The sequence below is a fragment of the Drosophila melanogaster genome, chromosome 3L (genome assembly GCF_000001215.4).
Source record: "Drosophila melanogaster chromosome 3L".
NCBI lineage: Eukaryota > Metazoa > Arthropoda > Insecta > Diptera > Drosophilidae > Drosophila > Drosophila melanogaster.
The window spans coordinates 9,452,802-9,475,492 of record NT_037436.4 but is presented as its reverse complement, the minus strand read 5'-3'; the positions used below and the strand labels follow the sequence as shown (position 1 = coordinate 9,475,492).

Sequence of the window (22,691 nt, the reverse complement as noted above, 5' to 3'; positions counted from 1 at the left end):
ACGAGTGGAGTGGATTTGGTTTTGCCTTTGTTCGTATAGAATATATTTGGTATATATAATTTACAATTGCTATGTTTTGGTTGTATTCTTCTGCCTCTTTGCATTTGATTTTTGCGTATATTCACTTTGAATTTGATGCTGCGCTTGTTGTATATAATATGTATATTGTATATAGGAATATTTAGTTTGTTAATCGTCTGTGCCGCTCGCCAGTTCTATGCTAAAAATTTGTATCTCGTCTTAAAAACTAGGCTCTACATGTTACTTAGTATGCGTATTTCGGGAACTTTCATTGGGAGGTCTTTGATTTAGTATTCTCAATTTTGGTGTTTTCACTTATCAGCTAATCGCTACTACTAATGCAGCTCATTTTGGGGCTAAAGTTTTGGGAGCGGTTTTTTAGTTGGGGGGGGGATATGGCTGGGCTGGAAGGAAACCGAAGCTAATATGTTTGTAGAGTTCTGGCCAGGATTTGGCCATGTGGAAGTGTGCTGCACCCTCTAAGCGCTATGGCAACTACAGAAATATATTTATGTATGTGTGTGTATGTATATATATACTCGTAATATGTATATTGTTGTATATGGTTACCTTGCGTATAAATATCTGAATTTGGCTTAAACTAATCTTTCTCCTGCCTGTTGCGTCGTGTTGATATCTGGTTGGCTTAATTGAATTTTATTCGATTAAAGTTAAATTTTGTTAACATTTAGGCTAATTTTACTAGTGTCTGGTAGTTATCCATCGGGAGACATCATTTTGTTTGTCTCCCGCTCATTTAATTTAGCACTTAGTTTTCAATGATTTCGCACGCGGCGATTAAATTACTCTCATTTTTATGTTTCGAAGACACAACAGTTACTGGTCCAGTTCCAGGAAGAAGTATATGTATATGCGTGTGTATGTGTGTGTGTGTGTGTGAGGGCTCTCATCTGCCGATGAGGATTGCATTGTTTTTCGGATGGGGTCTATATGATAATGCCAATTTCTACCGGGGTCCGGTGTAACTGTACTGCAATCCCGTGTGCGTCAATTCGTTGCATACTTCGCTGCGCTGCGTCACAGCATTTAGGGCGGCGAAGGCGTGATGTGGGCGTGGCGTGGCCAGATGTGCTTGGGCATTATGCTGTCCCGATTCATAGGCAGTTAGGTCAATGCTGGGCGCTATAAAAATCAAGTATAATATTAATATCCCTATTATATTTCATAATAATTTTATTCTTACCAGCGGCATGCATACGATTATATAGATTCTTTCGTTTCTTTTTCAACAGGGTGTCCAAATTATAGCTCTCCATGCCAGCTCTGTGGGAAAATAATGAATTTTAAATAAATTTGCTACTCAAATCAAGACACTTGGGAACCCACTTTTCGGGCCTTCCATTGCCCAGTAGCTCCTTGAAGGCGACATAGATCTTGTTTAGCGTCAGATTGGATAGCCCCTGGCCCAAATATCGTACAAATTTAAGTTGTTCACATTTGGATAAAGCGCTCTCGTGGAAGTCCAAAAAGGGTCGATGATCGGATATCTGATATTCCTGTCGAAATGCAAAAGTACGAAACGAAAAAAGTGCGGAAATGGAAGAGAATAGTTGAAATACATTAAGTTCTATTCCATAATGGATGGGCAAGAGTTTTGTTCATTGCACTTGATATCAATTGATGAGGATGCAATTTGGATATACATGTATATATCTACATGGATGGAGTGCCAATGTTTCGAATGCCAATTGGGGGGCCAAAGAACAAAGCTCCGCTAGACTACAGTGGTGCCTCCTGCTATTATCTGCTTTCGATACACTTTTGCTCACATTGCAAAACTTGATGAAGTTTTCGATGAGTATGTACTTTTCATAATTGCTCAGACAATGCTGGCTACTACTCTGTATACCGAACTGTTTCAATAGCTCCTGCTTCTTGGGCGGCAGGCGGCTAATGTGAGTGCAAACCCCATCCTCGATCCGGTGCGTTTCGTGCACGTCGAAGTTCTCGTAGATGATTAGCTGCTCCAGCGATCTGGGCGGTGGTCCCAGTGCCGGAAGCGGCGGTGGAGGCAATAGGGCCGGTGGAGCTCCACATCCGTAGCGCGGATCCATGGTCATCGGGTGTTGATGTTGATGTTGATGCTGCTGTTGCTGCGCCGTCGATGATGTCACATAGCCTGCTGGCATGGTCACGGCATTGGGATTAATCACCGATCCTGGCACTAACACTGGGTTGCTGCTGCCACTGCTGACACTGCTGTTGCTGTTGCTACCGATGTTCATGTTGCACGTGTTGCTGTTGTTGCTGCTGCTGCTGCCGCCGCCGCTGCCGGTGGCGAACTCCAGGGAGCCATCGTTGGCCGCCGCCATGTTCTTGAGGTCTACAAGAGAGAATCGGAATACCAACACACTCAGGAAGCGAAACTCCAAGGATGTGTGCGAGTCGACTTTCATTTGAAATCGCCCCTGAGCTCAGAACAAAATTTTGAAAAAATATGTGGTATCAATAGGAATGATTTGCATTAAGTTCACAAAGTAAAATAACATTTCTACTATATTTATAACTAAAGTTCATTACATTTAAAAATAAATAAAAATATGAATCAATAAATTCTGTTAAGTAATTTATAGTAGGATAAGATAAAATATCGATTGTGCTTGGCTGAAAATCAAAGGCGATTTTTTACTTGAATCGCATGTTTTCCTTGGCGCTGTATGATTTGATTAATTATATTGCACCAAGGTGAAGGAGGAACTATGACCATTAAGTGACCATTAACATTGCATTCTCTTTTCCATTTTCAATTGGTAGTCCCAAGAAAATGAAAGTTCTCCTCTGTATTAATTGGTTTAGCGCAAATGCAGAGGCGCGACGCAGGCAATAAATCTCAAGTAAAAACAACAATCAAATCGATTTTCTCTCAATCGCTTCTTGCTAGTTGTGTATATATATTTTCTGGGTTCGCAAACAATTTCCATATATATGTATGTATATCGTATGTTGTGTTTAGTTAGGATTGGTTTTACATTAACATACATATCATTTGTTCTTGGCTTACTAAAATATATATTTATATATTACCATATTAAATAGCATTAGCATGATTTTCTATACTCGTGTCGTTCGTGTTGGTGAGTGTGTAAATGTGTGATGTTTGTGTGTAAATGTAATAATCTCTTTTCAAGGAATAACATTGCATAGTTTTGGGGTAATGATCGATCGTTGTACAACAATTTCATTTTATCGTCGTCAAACGTAATACAAAATTTGCATAGTTTTATAAAATTTGGCAAAAAGCTTGTGTAAAATTAGTCTAAATAAACGAAACATAAACTAAAAACGAGGAGCACACTAAAAAACTAATATGACGATGCACATCAACGGAAAACTATAATCTAGGACAGGTTGGGAGGATGATGGGGGATGGGCCGAAATCCTGAATCCTCTGCCATGTCCTTCTGCAACAGCCTATGCGTGTCAACAGGTGGCGCCACCACCGCTGTCCTTGGCGCCACGCCGACCCCAATCTCACATGGCCGTGGGCGGCAATGGCCCGCCACCTCCTCCTGCGGATCCAGCGCCTCCTGTTGCTCCGCCAGCACCTCCGCCACCAACACCTCCTCCCCCAACCGCCTGCTGTGCGTTTGGTGGTGGTCCCGGATATCCCATCGCCGCCATATGCTGGACATGTGCGTGGGGATGCGGATAGTAGTGCGGATGATGCTGTTGCGGATGCGGATGACCATGGGCATAGGCAAAGTGATGGGCATGTGGAAGACCATGATGCCCCGTCTGGTGGTGCGGATGTGAGTGTGGCGATGGTGGATAGTGATGCGGATGCTGCAGCTGGGGATGCGAACTGCGCGTTGGCGTTCCAGGCTGCAGGTGGTGCGGAAGTGAGTGGGGTAACGTGTGCGGATGCGAGTGCTGGGCATGCGGATGCGGGTGCGTGTGCGGATGCTGCAACATATGCTGTTGCTGCTGCTGTTGTTGTTGCTGTTGTTGCTGCTGTTGATGTTGCTGATGCAGGTGCTGCTGTTGCTGGTGCTGTGGGGTCGTAGGCGTTCCAGCTACTGCTCCTGCTGGCATTGTGGGCGTGGCTGGCCTTGTGCGTGGTACTGCCTGTGCCGGCGTGGCTGCTCCTAGCATCGATGTTGCCACTGGTGTTGCTGGCGTGGCCGTCGCTGCTGATGCGGCTGCTGCTGCAAGTTTCGGTGTTGCTGGTGAGTTGGGTGCCAGCGGATCCTGCTCGGATTGCTGCTGGTGCTGTTGTTGTGGTGTCTGTTTGACCGGTGTGGATGTTGTTGTTGTGCTGGTGTTGTTGTTGGTCTTGTTACTGGTGTTGTTGGTGATGTTGTTGTTGGTATTGTCGCCTAGTGATTGAAAGCGTATGCGTTGGAAAAAGAAGAAGAAAGAGGAAACACAAACAAATTGAAGTCAAAAATTAAAATTGTTTTCTTTCTGTTTTTCTTTTTTGAGAGCGCGCAGACAAAATGGATTAGTTTACGAAATTTTGTAAAAATAGGCAGGCCAAATAGTAGGTAGTTTTCTTATAATTTTGATAGGAAGAAAAAGAAATAGAAAATGACACAAAATAGAAATAGAAATGAGAAGTGCAAAGTAGAAAAATCATAAAAATGAATGTAAGCACTTCTAGTTTCGAGTGTATTTTTAAAATTTAGCACATTCGCCTCTTGGCTTTCATGTCTCGCTTTTATTATTTTTTTTTTTTTATTAATTTTCCTCTGCCTGACTACATTTTCGGTTCATGCTGCCTTCTGCTGCATTTGCACTACACGGAAATCGGGTATGGCGGAGTCGGGTGTTCTAGGGGGTTATATCTACATCTATATTTAGATATAGATTCCACTTACCAGCTGTTGTGTTGGCCAGAAAGCGCTTGGTTTTGTCGAGTATATAAGGCAGATTGTAGCCATCCTTCGTGTAGCTGCAAAATAAGAAGGACATTCATCAATTATAATAGCATGCTTTTAGGCTACTCCAAGTTCGGCAGGATACTCAATTATCGGGGGACACGATGGTGATGACGATGATGATGATGATACTCACATTTCCGTGCGTTTGGTGCAGAACAGATTCTTAAAATTGCTATAAATGCAGAAGAGCGTAAACGTCGGCAGTCCCTGGCCCAGATATCGAGCGAATTTGATCTGCTCCGGCTTATTCAAACCGCACTGATTCAGTGACAGCCATGGCCTGTGGTCCTTGATGTCGTATTCCTTTTGGGGATAGTTTGAAAATGGGTACATTTAGTATAAATCATATGTGCAATTTTTTCCCCAAGTAGGACCAGCATGAATTTCAACGTTTCTCGTTGCAAAATATGTATAATTAAAGTTCCACTTATAGTTTAATTTAGAAATTAGAATTCCATTAAAAACTAATTGAAACCCAGCTATGGTGGCCTTCGTTCAAAAATTTTAGATAACGAAGTAGTAATGCATTTTAATTAGATGAAAATTAAATTAGAAATCCAACTCTAGTCGTAAAGTAATTTTCCAGACATACCGGTTTTACTGGTTGGTAAAACCCCGCCCCTAACCACCCTTCCATTAGTTTTAAACCAGCTTACACCTTTCATGTTGCAACCCACCCCCCATTCCACCACTTTTTAGCATAATTTTCTCGACTTTTAGGCTGTTTTTCCACGTAGAACTATATGTGTGTGAATGTATGTATATTCATGGACGTCAAATTCTATGGCTGCACATATGTATTTGCCTTACATAATGTACTTTCTCTATATGTATGAAAAACCAAAACCGACCCGACTAGCTCACCCCCAAAAACCCATACACATGCGAGCGAAAACTTTACCCACTACTAATCAAAACTTATAATTCGTGTACAACGCAAAAGTTTAAAACGAAAATTTTACACAAAAGCCAAAAACTTGCAAAGGACGATGGTTGGGTTGGGTGGAAAAACGAGGGGGGTGGGTGGCGACGGATTCTGAATAGCATGCCGAAGCAAAAGCTCCCATACACACACATACAGACATTGGCTCACACACACTCACACCCATACAATGTATATTTTATAGTGTAAAAATATAGAATAGGGCGAAGCGAAAAAGGAAGCAGAAAAGGCAGCAAAGCAAACCCAAATAGAAAAGCAAACAACATTTTCAATGAAGCCATTTTGCCCCAAAAAGAGGTGGGTTTGGGGGTTATTTGCTAAGGCCCCCCATTTCAAAGGGTTACCATAAAAGCCTCTCTGTCTGTGTGTGAGTGTGTTTCTGTGTTTGGCGAGTAAGTGTGTGTGTGTGTGCAATAGCTAGATGGTAGGCTTAATGGACGATTGTGTGAGTGCGAGTCTTCGGCAGCGCAGAGAGTTCAGTTCCGTTCGTCGTCGGAACTTATCAACATCCTCATAATCAGGGTTTCCACCATCCAACCAACCCATCCAAACAGGGTTTCCACCCACACCCACCCCCAAAAAGGTCCTCTCACACATGCGAATTGCTGACTGTGCTGCTGTACGTCTCACTGATTGTGTATGTGTACGTGTGTGTGCATACATTTTCGGTTTTGATTATGTTAAAAATCAATAGAGCAAAAATGGAGTGACATGCCGTGTCTTGCTTTTTGGGCGAATAGTAAGCGAAAACTTTAAAACCCCTGTCAAAAACCAGGAAAACACTGGCTGACAGCCACTCCACACATTCTCTTATTTGCTTCTCTTATTTTCCAGCGCTGACGGGCACAGCCGACACCTGGCCACTTCTCCAGGTGTCTCATTAACAATCAACTATGCGGGGGCGTTGGGGCTTAAAGGGGTGTGGCAAACATGGTGGTTTCTGGACTGTTGCTGCTGTCAAGTGGTGCGCCCCCTTCGGCCACACCGCCCATGGCCACTCAACTGTTTCACAGTTAAAAAGCACACAAAATAACGATACATTAGGTTTATCCAACTATGAGATACCCTATACTTGGGTTTATAAAAAAATCTTTAATTTGATATTTAATCTTTTACTACAATCTATCAAGACTCCATTATTTATTGTTAGGTTTTGTTGATTATGGACCCTTATACGTTGTTGTTGCCTACTTTTTAGGGTTAGTCCAAGGATAATACGACATTCAGTTTTTTGAATGATATGAATTTAATGTGAAATAAACATTTAAATGGAAAATGTTTTCTTTTCAAACGTTATGTCGCTCCGAAGAATCAGGTGTATCGGTGTATATCTTACCTAATTACAATATACCCATACCCTAGCAATTTACCTCTAAAGGTTTACAAATAAAGAAAAAAACAAATAGAACCAAGAAAAGAGGAATGAAAGCAGTGGCAATGTGTTGCGGTATTTTGTTCTTGCTTTCGCTGCTGTTTTTCGTTTCTGTTTTTATTGCGTCTCCTCCTTGTGTTCGTTTTTTGTTTGTTTCTTTTTCCTTGTTTTTTTTTTGCAAACTTATTGGCAGACATGGTTTGTGTTTGTGCGTGACGTAGTGAACGTGAGTGTGTAGGTGTGCGGGTGTCTGCGAGCATTTCGGGCGTTTGCACTTGTGTGTTTGTGTGTGGCGGGATTGCGGTTGTTGTCTGTGGTGTGATGCGGTTTGTTGTTGTTTGTATTGAGACAAGTGTGAATTGTTTTCCTTTCTCCTGTTGTTGTTGCTGCTGTTTTTATTGTTGTTGGTGTGGGTGTTGCTTGTGCGTGCCGAGAAACAACAAGAGCAACAAAAGCCAAATGTTTGGCTGTTGATGCCATGATTTTTTGATTCCTTTTGCAAGGGCTTGCGTCGTGTGCGTTAATGTGTGTGTGCCCGTGTGTGTAAGTGGGGGAAATTTTCACACTTTCACTCTTTGGTGCGTGTGCTGCCCCATTCGACTGGTTTTATTTTTTAAAGGGTTAAGGGTTACAGCTTTCGACACCCTCTGCTTTGCTTTGTTTTGCCCATGCCCGGCGTTTCTCCACCTTTCCATTAGGCAACTAATTTAGGGTTTTTTAATTAAGGTAAACCCGTTCTAAATGCGCTCTAAATTCCGGAAAAATGACCCCACACCAAACTAATTTAATGTGGTGTGTGCTCCCAAAAGGCGACAAAACGTTGCACAAAAGCTAAATATTTGATGTGTGCGTTAGAATTATACAAGCATATGTACATATGTGCGCCTGCATATACATATATTATATATACAAACATACAAACATATATACGCGTCGAAAGCCCTGTATATAGACATCACATGCGGCAAGTACAGTTATATCGGCATGTGCCCGCATACATACATATGTATAATTTAAAATTATAATCAATGCCCCATATGTGCGCCTGCTTTCATACGCGAGTGTGAGTGTGTGCGCGCGTAAATTGTGCGAAGCCGAGACATTGTACCTGCCCGAGAGCCACCCACTTTCCGCCAAACCACCCACCCACAGCCCCGATCCACCGCACCCGTTTCACATCCTCATCCACTAAGCTGTCCTTTACACACACACACACTCGGCCGCAAAGTTGGGCAAAACCGAGTGCACTTGTGTGGGTGAGCTGACTGCATGCGCACTTAGTAGCCTTCAACGACGCCGCTGGGCGACACACACATCCACAGCCTCACCTACAGTCAAGCTTCCTAGGCTATAAACATCCTAAGTTACTATACATTCCATTACATCAAGCCTTCTATTAATTGACAAAGCAAAATGAAGTTAATATATGTATATTTGAAAATGGTAGTTCTGGTTACGATCATTTTACATTATCTAATTTGTAAAAATAAAACCAAATTGAACAGGTTGATTAAAAAATAAGAAAGTGACATAAATAAGCTCTTAAAACCTTTCAAATAGTGGTTTGATAGGAATTTTCAATTGCCGAATTAATATTGAACTGACTGCAATTATAGCTTTTCCTCAAACTAAATTTATTTATTTCTAATTTGTGTTACTATTCTTAAGCAAGTTCTACTGTACTAATGGTCGCTCCGATAGAGACATGTATAAAATGTGTTGATAAAATACAGACGCACTCACACACATGCAAGACGAAATCGAGAGAGTCGGAAAAGGACATGCCCAAGCAGCTAGCGGACAGTCCGATGTCCCCCAATTTCTCCATTCCCCCGCACCCCTCTAAGTAACTTGATGATTGTATGTGTGAAAGCAAGGAGTGGAAGCCAAAGAATTCAAGGGAGCAGCAGAAGAAGAAGACGAAGGACGATCAGGAGAAGGAGAATAAGAAGGTGGGAGACAACACACAATTACTCAATAGCAAGCTTTTGGGGGTTGCCCACACCCACACACAAAGCCACACACATACAGAACTACACACACTTTGGTAGTTCAGCCTTCAAGTAAGTTTTGAATTGAGGAAATGAAGGCGAGAGGCAGAGCGAGGTGAGAGAAAGTGGGAGCCAGGAGAGAGCAGCCACCGCAGAAATGAGAGAGCGCAACAATTTTGAGTTAGGGAGCCAAGTAGGTAAAGTAAAAGAGAGAGCGTCTTAGAACTAAAATGTTGTAATAGAGGGGGCTTTTTTGGGCTTCCCTTCCGTTTCGCCTACATCGTAATTTCTCCGCCCCCCATCCAGTTGTTGTTGTTCTTGCTTTTGTTGTATTATGCCATCAATGCCATTTTGTACATAGTTTCGGAAAATGTGTGTGTGCGTGAGCTTAAGAGCAAGAGGGCGGGGGGATGCGACGGGTGGCCAACAAATCTAGATGTGACTCTGTCTGTGTGTTTGTGATAAAGCGGAGCGTAATGAGCGTGGTGAGTGTTTGGGGTTGACTGCCATAGTGTTGAAAAGGGCGCCAAACGTGTCTGCGTGTGTGTGTTTGCTCGGGTGGCTTTCCGGGGGGTTGTGGTGGTGGTAGTGGAAAGTGGGGATTTAGCCCCCCCGCATGTATAGGTGTTTAGAACTCACACATACGCACATACATACATTGAGCACACATGATTACAGTTGTATGCTGAATTTGTGGTTGGCTGCAGTCGACGTCGACTGCGGCGCCGGCATCACTGCTCCTGTTATTACAATTTATAATGACATTTGTGTGAGTGGGGGGCAAACGGAATCCCGAATGTGTGTGTGAGTGCGGGTGGAATTACGGCAGTGTGTGTGATATAGGATATAGATAGGGTGCATGTTTATATTATGAATATCCCAATTGTTATGTACTATATTTATATAGGGTGCGGGTGCACCGAAAAATGTATTACATTTTAGTTTAGCCAAAGTAATACACATTACTAGCTTTCTAATCGATACATTATAGAAATGACGATCAAGAACTCTGAAATGGTCCCTCTTTATACATTTTCTGTCAAATTTACTTTTGCGGGCTACATTACAAAGCTTATACAAAATTGTATCAGTTAGATAAGACCAGTGATAGATTGACCTTTAATTCAGGCTTTCAATTGAGTAACTTATCAGTAGTTCTTCTTATCAAATCATTATGTATTGACCCCAGTCTATGAACATTTCCTACATGGATTTCAGTCTTTTGGGAATTAATAAACCTAAAATAGAAAGCTTTTGAATTAAATAAAACGCATTTTAGTGTAAAACATATTACATACTTGCAAGGAAATTGTACTTCTAGATGTAAAGCATATAATCCCCACAGCCAACCCCAATTAGACCCCATTAAGTCCTGTTCCCGACCATCATTACAAATAAATACCTAATTCATACATATGTGCGAATTGCATATGGAAATGGGCAGCGCGCGGAGAGCGTGGAAATATTCGCACACACAGGGACAAGAGAAATTTGACTCGCTAACACCCCGACAACATCTGGAAACCCAACCCCTTCGATTTCGGGAAGCGTAACTCACCTCGCAGAACTTGATGAAGTTCTCCACCACAATCGATTTGTCCGTCAGCGTCATCTGGCCGGTGAACCGAACTCCCAGCTGCTTTAGCGTATCCTTCTTCTTCGATGGCAGCTTGTTCATGTGCTGGAAGATGCCCTCTTCCACTTTGTGCGACGGATGCACTTCGAAGTTCTCCTTGATCACAAAGCTTCCGAGGAGTTTCGGTGCATGCGAAGACGACGAAGCCGTGGAGGAGGAGCAACTGGCGCCGGTTAACAATCCTCCGAATTCTCCCGCACTTCCGCAGGCTGCTCCTTCGGATGAGGTGTTCGAATTGGAGGCATTTAGGTGCGAATTGGGAAATGCTAGCATTTCCAGCGAAGATTCATTCGAATTGGACGATCCGTTTGATGCAATGTGCTGTAGATCAAAGATCGTCTGCTTTGAATCGTGATCGAAGACATCCAGAGCGGAGGAGCTGGTGTCCACCAGACTATTGGAAGCCCGCGAAACGGAAGACAACAAAGCTGCCACTTTGCGGGAGGCAGATCGTGATTTCTGCGAGGTGCTAGTATCCAAATCGATCAGACCACCGGCCACCGGCGATTGAGCAGGCGGTGGTGGTGTGGCGCCTGCTTGGACGCCCGATTTACTGACACTGACCTGCTTTTCCGCACACGAGCTAGTTTCGGTGGCGCTGCTCGGTGTGCTGGGCGTAAAGTCCGTGGAGTGTCGCAGATATTTGATAAACTCAAAGGATCCATCGAAGTGCTGGGGCACTGAGCCCGCTGTCGAGGCGGTGGATTGATGGCCATTGGGCGTGGCCACTGCAGTTGGCCAGCGATTGCTCGAGGGGGTGGCGGTGAGGGAAGTTGATCCTGCTGCTCCTGCGATTCCTGGAGTGGACGTCGGTGCTGCTGATGCGCTGGCTTCGACGCTGGCAGAGGCAGAGGCAGCGGCGGAAGCATAGTGTGCGGGATTAACAGAACTACCTGAGTTAACGGAGGAGGAGTTTTCCCGCTGCGGCGTTGTAGTTGCCTCGTAATTGGGAAAATCCGCTGCTGCTGTCGCTGAACTGCCATTGGGTAAATGTGTGTGGGAATACTGCTGATGTTGTTGTTGCTGCTGTTGTTGCGTCGCCGCGCCTGCGCCGCAGCCAAACACTTGAAATTCCTCGAAATTAGTGCATTTGAGCTCGCCATTGCTCAAGTACTTGGAAAACTCTGAAGGATCGTTGAGCGAGTTGAGGAAGAAGGAGCTAAAGTTGCTCGATATGCAGGACATTTTGTTCAATTGTTATATGTTTGCTTTTTTTTTTTGATATTCTCTTTTTTGTAATACTGTACGTTATAATTTATTTAAAGCTTAAAATGGCACATGCGATATTTCGAAATTTTCTCTCGTTTTTCTCGTTTTGCTGCTGCTTCTGCGGTTCATATTTTATTACAATTTTCCACACACTCTCAACGAGGAAAAACACATGTGTGTGTGGGCCTCTCCCGCTTGTGTGTATATATGTATAAATTTTTCTTATTATAGCAAAGTGTAATTTATTATTCTTATTGCTCGTTCGCGCATTGCCTTTCGCTCCTTGAAAAAAGGCCTTTTCCACCGTATGTGGTCGCTGCTAGTTGTTTTTGTTGCTTCTGCTGCTGTTGTTGTTGCCGCTCACACACTTACCACTACACATAACACAAAGAGCCTGGAAATAGGCGCTTTTTGAAACTGGTCTGGTCGGTCTCTTTTGGGGCCTGTCTTTTTGCCTATTTTATTATTATTATTATTACTTGGCCTTTTTGCACTATTTTCACTTCCTTTTCGACCGTACGTTCGCGCCCACTTACACACAGACAGGCGGTAGGCTCACAGACACACGCACACAACACCACACAGGCACATACAGCGAGGCGCGGTCGGCAGCGGCGTTGCTTTTTCCGTCTTCCTCTGCTTTATATTTTCGTTTTTCTCGCTTGCCTTTGCTTTACTTTCAAAACAAATGCCGCTAGTGCTTCTGCTTCCATACGGAAAAACGGAAAATCTTATCGTTGTTGCTGTTGTTGTCACAGTCGTCGCAGAGTGTTTTCACCGCCGTGAGAAAACACAACATCGCCGCAGCGCACACGAAAGAAAAATGAGCGAAAAACATGCAAGCGCTGCGACGGAAATTTGTGCTCTGCCGGCGTCGCCGCTTTTGCTCTCTTTCACTCTCTCTGTTACTGTGTTTATGGCAAGTCCTTTTCTAGTTTATGTATTTTTAAATCCTTGAACTATATTGCATAACCAAAATTATTTCGGTTTATCTATATAATAATGTTTTGCATTTATGGATCAGAAAATTAACGCAGCTCCAGTGCATGAAACGAAACAATCATATTTTTCAAAAAAAATTCAATATTTTTTGTTCTTTTCATTTCAATAACATCTTCATGTAGCATAAATGGGTTTGGGCTGAATTCTGTAATCATGATATTCTCCGCATAAACACAGTTTCTCTCTCGCGCTCTCGCATTCTCTCGCTTTCCTCGTCGTGTGAGAGAGTAATCAGTTGTAGGTGTTTGTAGTTGTTGCTGCGCTAGGAAACGTGTATTTCTTCCTGCGCCATGCTAACCCTTTCCATATAAACCTGATTTAATCTTTGATTATTGTGCTCTCGCTGGGGGATTATTGCTGCCGTTCGTTGTTGCTGGCTTTGCTATTTTTGAAAATTCCACTAAATTATCCGTTGTGCCGTCCGCTCGCTCTCCGCCGTTCTTGTAGTTGTTGCTATTGTGCGTTTTTGGGCAGGTAAAACAGTTCATTTGCCTAGGGTTGCCACATCGTTGGGCGTTCCGCAGGACCACCTGGAATGCACATAAATGTTAAGTTTTATTGCCCTTTTTACAGTTCCTCCACATTTACGACTGCCATTGAGTCGTAAAACACGTGAACAGGTAGCGATCTATTCAAGGCCACAGCTGTTTAGGAGGTTGGCAACCCTGGCGGGCAGGAGATTTCAAAACTTCCAGTGGATATGTTCTAACTCAAGGAATTTTTATAGCCGATTTGTTTGAATAAATGTACAATGTACATAATGTCTGCGGCAGACGCTGTTAATTATAAATACAACTGCGGCCGCAAGGAAGTCATCAATTTAAAAAGCTGTCTCTGCATTATTGTTATTCTAATTACCTCTTTTGCTGTTGATGCTTTTGGCACAATTTCGTTTTCAAATTCAAACAAATTTATTATAAAAGTGTTTCTTCGAGGGGAGCTTATGAAGAACAGAACTAATTTAATGGGCTTTCACACGCGGTTAGCCAATTTACATGTCGGTGGTACATGCCAGCGCACACATATACGGGCATATACGTATGCGAGTAATTTTTCAATTAATTTTAATTATAAACTTAATTAGGAAATCAATGAACGACGCGAACGGAACACACACGCACATACTTTACCGCCGTGCGACGGAGACAGCGAACATCCGATTGCACACACAACTAAAACAATGACAACAATTTCCATCAAGTGCGCTGCGCATACAACATAAAACCATTCACTCAGCGCCAGTGGAGCTCCAAATAGCGAACAAGCCCCCAAAAGCGAATTGAAGCGCTTGTTGAAAAGCGAACAAGTCGAAAAGTCGAAATCAACTGAGCAGCAGTTGGGGAAATACAACGCAAACAAGGAGAATAGGGGCGCCAACCTGAAAGGGTTGCCAGATCGTTGACACCGTAAACTTCCTTCCTTTTTGGTGGTTAGATGTCTCCTACGCCCTCTTTTTTTTCTGACATTTTTCTTAATTTTCTATAACACAATCAGAGAGGATCTAAAATGGTGGTCTTAATTTAAGAATTTTTTTTATATTAGACATATATTTTGAACTTAATTAACGCGGCAGCACACGTGGCTATAAATAAATAAAAGCAGCTAAATCGCCATCACTAATAGTTATCGTTATCGGGAACCGCTTCAAACGTGTGGTTGGTTGTTATTTATTCCAATAATAAATACTCATTCGAGCCGGAATGAAATTTGCAATCGAGAGTATTAGCAAGAATTCTGGTCGACTAGGTCAACTGCGAATCAGGGATGGAGGACCCGAGTTCAAGACTCCCCTTCTTTTGCAGACGACTAAGGGCGGAAGCATTCCGTGGCTGAGTGCGGATGTTTTCGAGACTCATGTCAGCCGGAAGCCACAGGTGCTCCAATTCACACTGTCCACAATGGAACAAATGACCGAGGCACTTACGCATTGGAACAGTGGTGGGGGTCGCGGACTGAGCGACTACGTAGGACTACCAGGACATCTAAATATTCTCCTGCTACGAGATCCCTGTGAAACAACGCCTTCCGGAGGTAACGACAGGGATATACTGCCGTTGTTTACGAGAAGGGGCAAGGAATCGCTCTCTTCGGAGCGCTACATGGAAATAGTAGCAAGTTTCAAGCCGGACATGTATGAGGGACTCTGCGATGCGGACACAAATTTAGAGAGTGCCAAGAAGCGGGTTCAGAAATCGGTTGACAGGACAGAGAAGTTTATGCAATACATCTACGAGCACCGGGGCAAGGTGAATTCCACTCTGCTAGCTCCCATTGTGGGCGGATACAACACCTTTGCTCGGACGCAGTCCATTAAACATGCCCGGGAACAGCCAGCGGGAAGCTATGGAGGTTACATCTTCGAGGGTTTCCACGCGAATGGTCTATCAGCGACCACTTTGGACACTTCCAAACTACTGCCAATAGTAGAGCACTGCGTCAAGCAGCTGGAGGAGGACAAGCCTAAGATATTGCCGGGTGCATACACGCCCCTAACCGTTCTGGAACTAATCCAACAAGGAATCGATGTGTTTGACACTTCCTACGCATATTGTGCTTCTCTAAACTTCAAGGCTTTGTCATTTAGTTTTGTGCAGGATGCAGTGGAGCATGTGCCTTTCTTGGACATAACCGACGAAGCTATCAAGGAGGATTTTACTCCGCCGCTGAGCAACTGCAATTGCTTGACTTGCCAGAAACACACGCGTGCCTACCTTCACCACCTGTACAAGACCAACGAACTATTAGGTCCCATCTTACTGATGGTGTAAGTGATCTTTGTCAATTAATTTATTCTTTCATTTATCAGTTTTCTCATTCTTTCAGTCACAACCTTTATCACTACATGGCTTTCTTTGAAAAAATTCGTGAGAGTGTGGCTAAAGATACGCTTCCACAGCTGACGGAGCTCGTAAGAAATCAGAATGGGAAAACACAGGTGGATTATTCCATCGCAGCCAATACCAAAGTAATTAGCAAGGCCACTATGGGGAAAGGATTCGCTGCGGCAGCAGTATGACATGAGCAACCAATTAAACGCTAAACTAAGTCTAGTTAGAAGCCTCTGATTATTTATTCTCTGTGTTTCATATCGTCAATGGTTGGTCCCAAAGATAGTATTCTTGTCCTTCGACCATACTCGTAATTTGCTCGTACACAGCCTTTGGAGCATTGCCAGTTATTGTTCGAATCCTAAATAGCACCTGAAGCTCTGTAAGGTTCTCCATTTTATCAGCATCTGTTAACGAAGGAACAGATTAGTTAGTTAGTTCAACAACAAAATTTTATAGTGCGACTATGTTACCTGGCAAGGGAATGTAACCAGCCAACTCACAGAAACCGACATTAAACTCGGCCAAATCCTTGTTTACACAGTACTCGGAGCGGGCAAATACGAATACCTTAATATTACCGCTTTTTCCGGGTCTCCGATCCTGGGTGAGGAACAGATTGTGTGGCATATTGTTCTTGCACATCCACATGGCGAGCATGTAGAGCTGGTCCACTTTCTCCGCCACCTGTTCATCACTATCGTTTTCGTTAAATACTATACATATTCCTTCCGTTGGCGCCCTACGGCTCAAACGATAAACATAGCCACCGGCCAGCTCATCCAAGGGAACATGGTCTATATATAAATCCTGGGGCATGTGGAGAAGATGAAAGTGAAGGTGATTTACAGATGCCAGCGCTCCAGGGCTATTATAACCCATCCGCATATCCTTATCATCGATATTTCGCATAAAGGTGATGCAGAACTGAAGAGCGTCACGGGTAATCCGTTGGGTATGGTTTTTACCTACTTCCGGGCAGATCAAAGTATGATATTTGGTGATTGGGCTCTTGTTTATGATCATCTGAACTTCGGGACTGCCGTGTGCATCATCAATGGTCATGATCACCTCCTGGGCATCGACTTTATTGAAGTTGAACATCATGTGCTTAAAGGTGGGATTGAGGCTCTCGATGGTCTGGGGACGTCGGCGCTTACGGTTTCGATCTGAATTAAGCTGGAGGACAAGAATCAATAAATATTACTAGAGAACAAGAATATGACACTCACCTCCGCATAGAAGCCCCAGTATCCTGGTATTTTCCGGCTCTGAGGGGATTTCTCCAATTGATATGAAAACAGCCCGGGCACCTTGTGCAGCTGGTCCCATCTCACCTTCATGGCGTTGAGATAGAGCTGCGCCCTCCCCTCCAGACTCGTCTCGTACTTAACCTTGCTCATGGTTCGCCTACGGACCGGTCGCTTTACCTCCTGGTCCTCTTTTTGCCTGCAATCCGCGGATCGGAGGACTACCAGCGGCAGCAGAGTTGCAACCTTCAGCGAAAACCTGTTGCTAAAGCCGGCGGCTATAAAACTGCTGTATTTTTGGGCAACATATCGGTTGAATCGAAAGAAGGCTGCGAAATGCCGCGAAAACATTTCGTTTTGTGCTGGGCAGGGAAAAACAAACTGAAAATTTAGTACAATTTTAAGGCCCAGACAACCTGACAACCCAGACCGCCCAGACAGCTGATTGCTGACTTCAGCGGCGTGGCAAGAGGGTTAAAAAAAAAAACGAGTCAGCGCGTTCGTTTTTATAAATATGGATCCTAATAAAGTCCCAATTTCGGAATTTTATTAGTTAGAAGCTGGCGTACGAGATTTAAGAAGCATATTTTATTTTCTGAACCCCATTAAAAAATTTGAGCTACGCCTTTGATCCAAAAGACCTGCATCCCTGGTTTGTTTGCTGCTGAAATTGGCTGCATTCATCAACAAATGGCCCAAGTTCGAGGATCTTGCGAAAGTTTCTGTCCCGATGGGGAGGCGAAAATGTAGGTAAACGAAATTTAAACCCGAATTTAATATAATAACACCGTTTAATACATTCAGGCGTATTCGCGAGAAGCTTTTGCACTATTTCGAGCTAAAAAATGGCCAGAAGAACAAGCCAGGAGTCCTGGTCAAGGAGTTTACACGCTCCGCCGCCGATGTCAAGATGCCCATGCCCAAGGAAATGCGCACAGAAGCGGCATTGACCAAAACAGTGGAATATCTGCTCAAGGAGCAAGTATATTAGGCGCTTAGTTAGCCAAGTTAAATCTGATAATTAATATACTGTGCAGCATAATCCTGGACACACGAAAGCCGTACAATGTGGCTTACGACTTCATATTCGATCGATTGAGGGCGGTGCGTCGGGAGATCGTGATCCAGATGTACGATGCCAGTCAGAAGATTTGCCTGTTAGAGCCCATTGTGATGTTTCTGGCATATAGTCGCTATCGCTTGTGTGAGGAGCCCATCGAGAAGTTCGATCTCAAGATATGCAATCAGCATTTGCAAGAGTGCCTCACGGGAGTGCTTTGCTGTTACGAAGAACTGGAGGACTTGGAATCATCTAGAGAACCCACCGTTCGTGAGCTTGAGCGGCGCTGCTTCATAGAGAGCCTGTATCAATTGTTTAATCTGGGTTCTCCCGAGTCCTTTACACGCGCCCTCACCTTACCGGACTATGTGCGTCGGGATGCGACGTTTAAGCTTTGTTTTGGGATCTGTTTGGCCTTCCAACAGGGCAATTTGTATAGAGTGCTCATGGGTGTGCCACAATTGCCGCATATTCTGTGCGCGGTAGCTGCCGCCAAGTTGCAGGTGATAAGGAGGTACAGTATAACTTTTTCTATTGGATCTCTTATTGACATGATGCATTTTTAATGTAAATACATATGTATGTATGTATATTTGCAGGAGTTTGTTGCAGATTTTCACGCATGCCTACAACAACAAACAGCTTACGGTGCCGGTTCCTTACTTGTTGCGTTTACTGTTGTTCGATGGGCCAACAGGATTGCAGGACCAATGTCGGCATTATAATATATCCTTAACAGCGGATAGGAAGGCGGTGCAATTTAATAAGACTGATTTTAACCACAATGCAGAGGTATTTACACCCCAACACGAGCGCTTTGTGGAGTCGAAGCTGAAGCGTATTTATATTCCAGAAGTTCTATTGCTAAAGAAATTTAACTAGTTATTTATGAGCAACAATTGTAAATAGCTCGAAATAATAGTAAAGCCATGGAGATTAATTTATTGTTATTGCGCATTTGTTTTCTTGTCGGGTGGCAACCCTGGTGGCAGAACAACAAACCTATCGCTTATCGAAAGACAGAACGCCGCGGTATTTACAGCTAATAAATGGTTTGCCAGTTGGAGGTTAATAAAATGCAATTTTTGAATAGTAGTTAAGATTACATTTGTGCTGTTTTGCGAAGTAATGCGAAGAGAATAACCAATCTCCGCTGAATAAACCGCTTAAGATATACACAAAGCGCGCGCAGGGTTGCATTGTGGCGCCTGTCGCTGCACACTACACACACACACACCCCACACACGCAACGCGAGAGAAAGTACCGAGCCGTTTCTGGAAAATACAATTCCGCCATATTAACCGGCAAAATTCAAAATATTTACACTGCCCGAGGTGAGCGGGATCGAGGTGGTCATCCAAAGCGAGAATTAACCCGCCATTGGGCAGCAGGAGAGTGGCGGGCGGAGCGGAGCGAGCGGTACGCATCATTCGCCGTCTGCCGCCGCCGTCGCACAATAAACGATAGGCATTGGCCACAAAAAAGTGGAAAAAGAGGTGGAGGGAAAGGCCAGTTCAGTGCAGCAATACCGACGAAAACACGTACGTTTGTCCACTTTGGAAGTCTGGCGAATATATAGAGATATATACATAATACGGATTTTTGGCCAGATACTAATTGCCCACTTTTTCCGCAGCGCGCTCGCACACACAACACTAACACTCACGCACGAAGCAAGAGCGCCCACAAATACAAGCATACAGATACAGGCACACAGACAGGCAGACGGAGCAGCCGCGATGACAAGTCATCATCATCACGTCGGCGTCGGAGGGAACTTCCAGCCTCAACTGCATCAGATACGAGCGCCCATCGTGAAGAATCTATCGCTGGCCGCTGCGGCGGTACCGTTGCCCCTGCACTCCGCCCCGTCGTCGGCATACTTCACTCATGCACACCAGCCTACGGCGGCTACCATAGTCGAGCAAGATCCGTACACCGTTTTGGCGGGCGATCCGATGGGCGAGGAAAGCGAGAGCTTCCTGATCGAGGAGATCATCGACGACTATGATGATGAGGCTAATATCGTCGTAGACTCAGGCGAATTCTTTGAGCACTATGAATACTATCCGGTGGATCGGCTGGACAGACTTACCTCGGTCACGGTGGCTACGGCAGATGCACTGCCGCCGCCGATCATCATGCAGCAGACCAGCGACGATGAGGAATTCATCGAGGAGGATGGACAGCAGATGACATCCTCCTGCGATGGCGATGGCGATGAGGATGATGAGGCTACCGCGCCGGCTACGACAAATGCCTTCGAGATTGCCTCCGAGATGCTAACCACCATCGAGGCCACAAACATCAAGGAGGAGCAGCTCGAGAGCGACTTCTATATGAAGGCGACCGAGGATTCAAACAGTTCGAATGGCCAGCTGCAGGATTTTAAGCTATTTGGAAGCAGTCGCGTCGAGAGGCCCATGGGAAATTCAGCGGCCAAGCGCTGGAAGCAAACAAAGGTACCCATACGCATAACGCAGGATGAGTTCAATGTCACCCTTTGGTCCTCGCTCAACTCGGAGGATGAGGACGAGGAGGAGGAGTTGGAGGAACCACCTGGTTGTGCTGGCACCACATCCGTGACGTCCTCCTCCGCCGCCCAGAATGAAGGATCACCCAGCATGCCAAAGCTTATTATTGACGAGCACATGATCAACCACGATGTTTTAAGCGATGGCATCGGCAACGAGTACGTCATCCTACCCGATCCATTCAGCGCCTCTGCGGTCACGGATGTGGAGGAGGTGGTTAATGCATTTATGGGCGATGTCAAAGGCGAGGAGGACAGCCAGCCGCTAAGTGAACAGTTGATCTATGCGGAAAACCAGTTGGAAGAAGCTTATGGTAACATCGAGCTTATCGAGAACATGCCGAATAATGTGGAGCTGATACAGACACCGGGACCAGGTCCAGCCACTGTGTCGGTAGCGCTATCGAAGGTCAACGGATGTGTACCGAATCCACAGCCGGCTCTCCCAAAACTAGTGCTCCAGAACAGCAGCACCAATGTGCGACTGAAAAGTGCGGGAAATCAGTCAAAGGTGACAAAGAGGCAACTCACGGCGGCGGCTCAGGTGGCGACACCAAATCCCCCACCGCCACTAGTGGCTTCCAGCAATCCAGCCCGACCCCAACGACCCACAATTGTAACCAAATTACCGACTGCAGTGGCCAATCAGACGGCTGGTAATGCCATGGGAGCAGCTGGCGCGGCCGGCGAAGAGGATGAGGAGCCAAAGTTTCGCTGCACCCATCGCGGCTGCAACAAGGAGTTTCGCAACCACTCGGCCATGCGCAAGCACATGCACACGCACGGACCGCGCGGTCATGTGTGCAACGTCTGCGGCAAGAGCTTTGTAGAGAGCTCCAAGCTAAAGCGCCACCAGCTGGTGCACACCGGCGAGAAGCCCTTTGAGTGCACCTTTGAGGGGTGCGGCAAGCGCTTCTCGCTGGACTTCAATCTGCGCACCCACGTACGGATACACACTGGCGATAGGCCCTACCACTGTCCCATTGATGGCTGCTCCAAGTGCTTCGCCCAGTCAACGAACCTCAAGTCCCACATGCTGACGCACACGAAGCCCAAAAGGAAGTGGCCGCGCGCACCGCAAGTGAGCAACAACAAGACACCGCTGGTGGCCAGATACGGGCGACTGGAGTTTGGCGAGGATCCTCGTCTAGTGTACGTAGAACAGAACGAGGAGGTGGCGTCGGTGCTGCTGGATGGCACGTCCCTAACATCCTAACTAGTAGTGCGCTTTAATGTGTGGCAGGTATTGGCATGAGATGGTTAAAATATTAAAGCTCCTTTGGCTCCGGAAGGCATTATTGTACAGTTAGTTGTAGCCAGTTTTTATCTGTATCTGTAACCTGTAACGAGCGGAGCGGCCGGACAAGATTGTCACCTGGTGAACACATCCGCCCGCTGCCCGCCCTTTAAGTAAGTAGTGTAAGTTCATTCTCTAACAAAATAGGATTGCAGTGCAAAAGGAAGTTAGATGGTAGCCATTAATTAATTTCCTTCACGGATGAAGAGCAGTTCTAAGAGTTTAGCTTGTACCGTAGGCTAAGTGAGTCCCCCCGCAAAACCAAAACTGAACCGTAATCCCCGAAGAACTCAGCCAAACTGTCACCTTAAAAAGCCCCAATTTGATCTGATACTAATCGTGTGCGATCTTCGCTCGAATAACAAAACGCGCACTTTCTTTTCTACGAAAACAAAACAAACAAAAAAATAAGAAAAATACACAAAACTAGTTTTACCATATTCAATACGCATACACCATAGGCTATCTATATATTTTTGTAATGAATTATAACACTTAGAGCATTGAAGTACGGATTTAGCATGTTCAACGTCTGTTGGCGCTAACAATAATTCACAAATGGAAGCACATCAGTTAAGTCGGAATAAACAAGGGAAATACCTCTTCAAAATTAAACAAAAATAAACCAGGAAAACAATGCAACAACA

The 22,691-nt window shown here is 44.7% G+C and overlaps 5 protein-coding genes and 1 non-coding gene across 13 annotated transcripts; 3 read left to right on the top strand and 3 right to left on the bottom strand.

The window, feature by feature from the left end:
• Window positions 1-17: 17 nt before the first annotated feature.
• CG44838 (uncharacterized protein) lies at window positions 18-14,443 on the bottom strand. Of its 6 annotated transcripts, none has more exons than NM_001300078.1 (8): window positions 13,934-14,443; window positions 10,787-13,605; window positions 5,056-5,225; window positions 4,860-4,933; window positions 1,812-2,365; window positions 1,369-1,538; window positions 1,226-1,305; window positions 18-1,164 (listed from the first exon to the last, which is right to left on the bottom strand). In NM_001300078.1, the coding sequence occupies exons 2-8, from the start codon at window positions 12,047-12,049 to the stop codon at window positions 989-991; spliced, it is 2,487 nt and encodes an 828-aa protein (NP_001287007.1). In that variant the 5' UTR covers window positions 12,050-13,605; window positions 13,934-14,443; the 3' UTR covers window positions 18-988. The 6 variants fall into 6 exon arrangements, with proteins under 6 accessions (NP_001287007.1, NP_001287006.1, NP_648321.2 ...); NM_001300077.1 differs by lacking the exon at window positions 13,934-14,443 and having other exon boundaries at window positions 10,787-12,129; window positions 12,667-12,886; NM_140064.3 differs by lacking the exons at window positions 18-1,164; window positions 1,226-1,305; window positions 1,369-1,538; window positions 1,812-2,365 and adding an exon at window positions 2,903-4,358.
• A 250-nt stretch (window positions 14,444-14,693) lies between these two features.
• On the top strand, window positions 14,694-16,124 carry CG3434 (uncharacterized protein). Its single transcript, NM_140063.5, has 2 exons — window positions 14,694-15,839; window positions 15,899-16,124. The coding sequence occupies exons 1-2, from the start codon at window positions 14,776-14,778 to the stop codon at window positions 16,089-16,091; spliced, it is 1,257 nt and encodes a 418-aa protein (NP_648320.1). The 5' UTR covers window positions 14,694-14,775; the 3' UTR covers window positions 16,092-16,124.
• Window positions 16,123-19,175, bottom strand: CG3552 (uncharacterized protein). Of its 2 annotated transcripts, NM_001144454.3 has the most exons (4): window positions 18,877-19,175; window positions 17,136-17,515; window positions 16,377-17,082; window positions 16,123-16,310 (listed from the first exon to the last, which is right to left on the bottom strand). In NM_001144454.3, exons 2-4 carry the CDS (start codon window positions 17,502-17,504, stop codon window positions 16,159-16,161), a joined length of 1,227 nt encoding a protein of 408 aa, NP_001137926.1. In that variant the 5' UTR covers window positions 17,505-17,515; window positions 18,877-19,175; the 3' UTR covers window positions 16,123-16,158. The 2 variants fall into 2 exon arrangements, with proteins under 2 accessions (NP_001137926.1, NP_648319.1); NM_140062.2 differs by lacking the exon at window positions 18,877-19,175 and having other exon boundaries at window positions 17,136-17,581.
• On the top strand, window positions 17,824-19,151 carry CG3437 (uncharacterized protein). The gene is made up of 4 exons (NM_140061.3): window positions 17,824-17,899; window positions 17,958-18,131; window positions 18,191-18,727; window positions 18,813-19,151. Exons 1-4 carry the CDS (start codon window positions 17,844-17,846, stop codon window positions 19,093-19,095), a joined length of 1,050 nt encoding a protein of 349 aa, NP_648318.2. The 5' UTR covers window positions 17,824-17,843; the 3' UTR covers window positions 19,096-19,151.
• asRNA:CR45873 (antisense RNA:CR45873) lies at window positions 18,197-19,154 on the bottom strand. Its single transcript, NR_133196.1, has one exon.
• Window positions 19,176-19,211: 36 nt separating the features above from the next.
• phol (pleiohomeotic like) lies at window positions 19,212-22,690 on the top strand. 2 transcript variants are annotated; one of them, NM_001300076.1, is made up of 2 exons: window positions 19,212-19,755; window positions 19,851-22,690. In NM_001300076.1, the coding sequence occupies exon 2, from the start codon at window positions 19,954-19,956 to the stop codon at window positions 21,961-21,963; it is 2,010 nt and encodes a 669-aa protein (NP_001287005.1). In that variant the 5' UTR covers window positions 19,212-19,755; window positions 19,851-19,953; the 3' UTR covers window positions 21,964-22,690. The 2 variants fall into 2 exon arrangements, with proteins under 2 accessions (NP_001287005.1, NP_648317.1); NM_140060.3 differs by having other exon boundaries at window positions 19,851-22,445.
• The last annotated feature ends 1 nt before the right edge of the window (window position 22,691 follows it).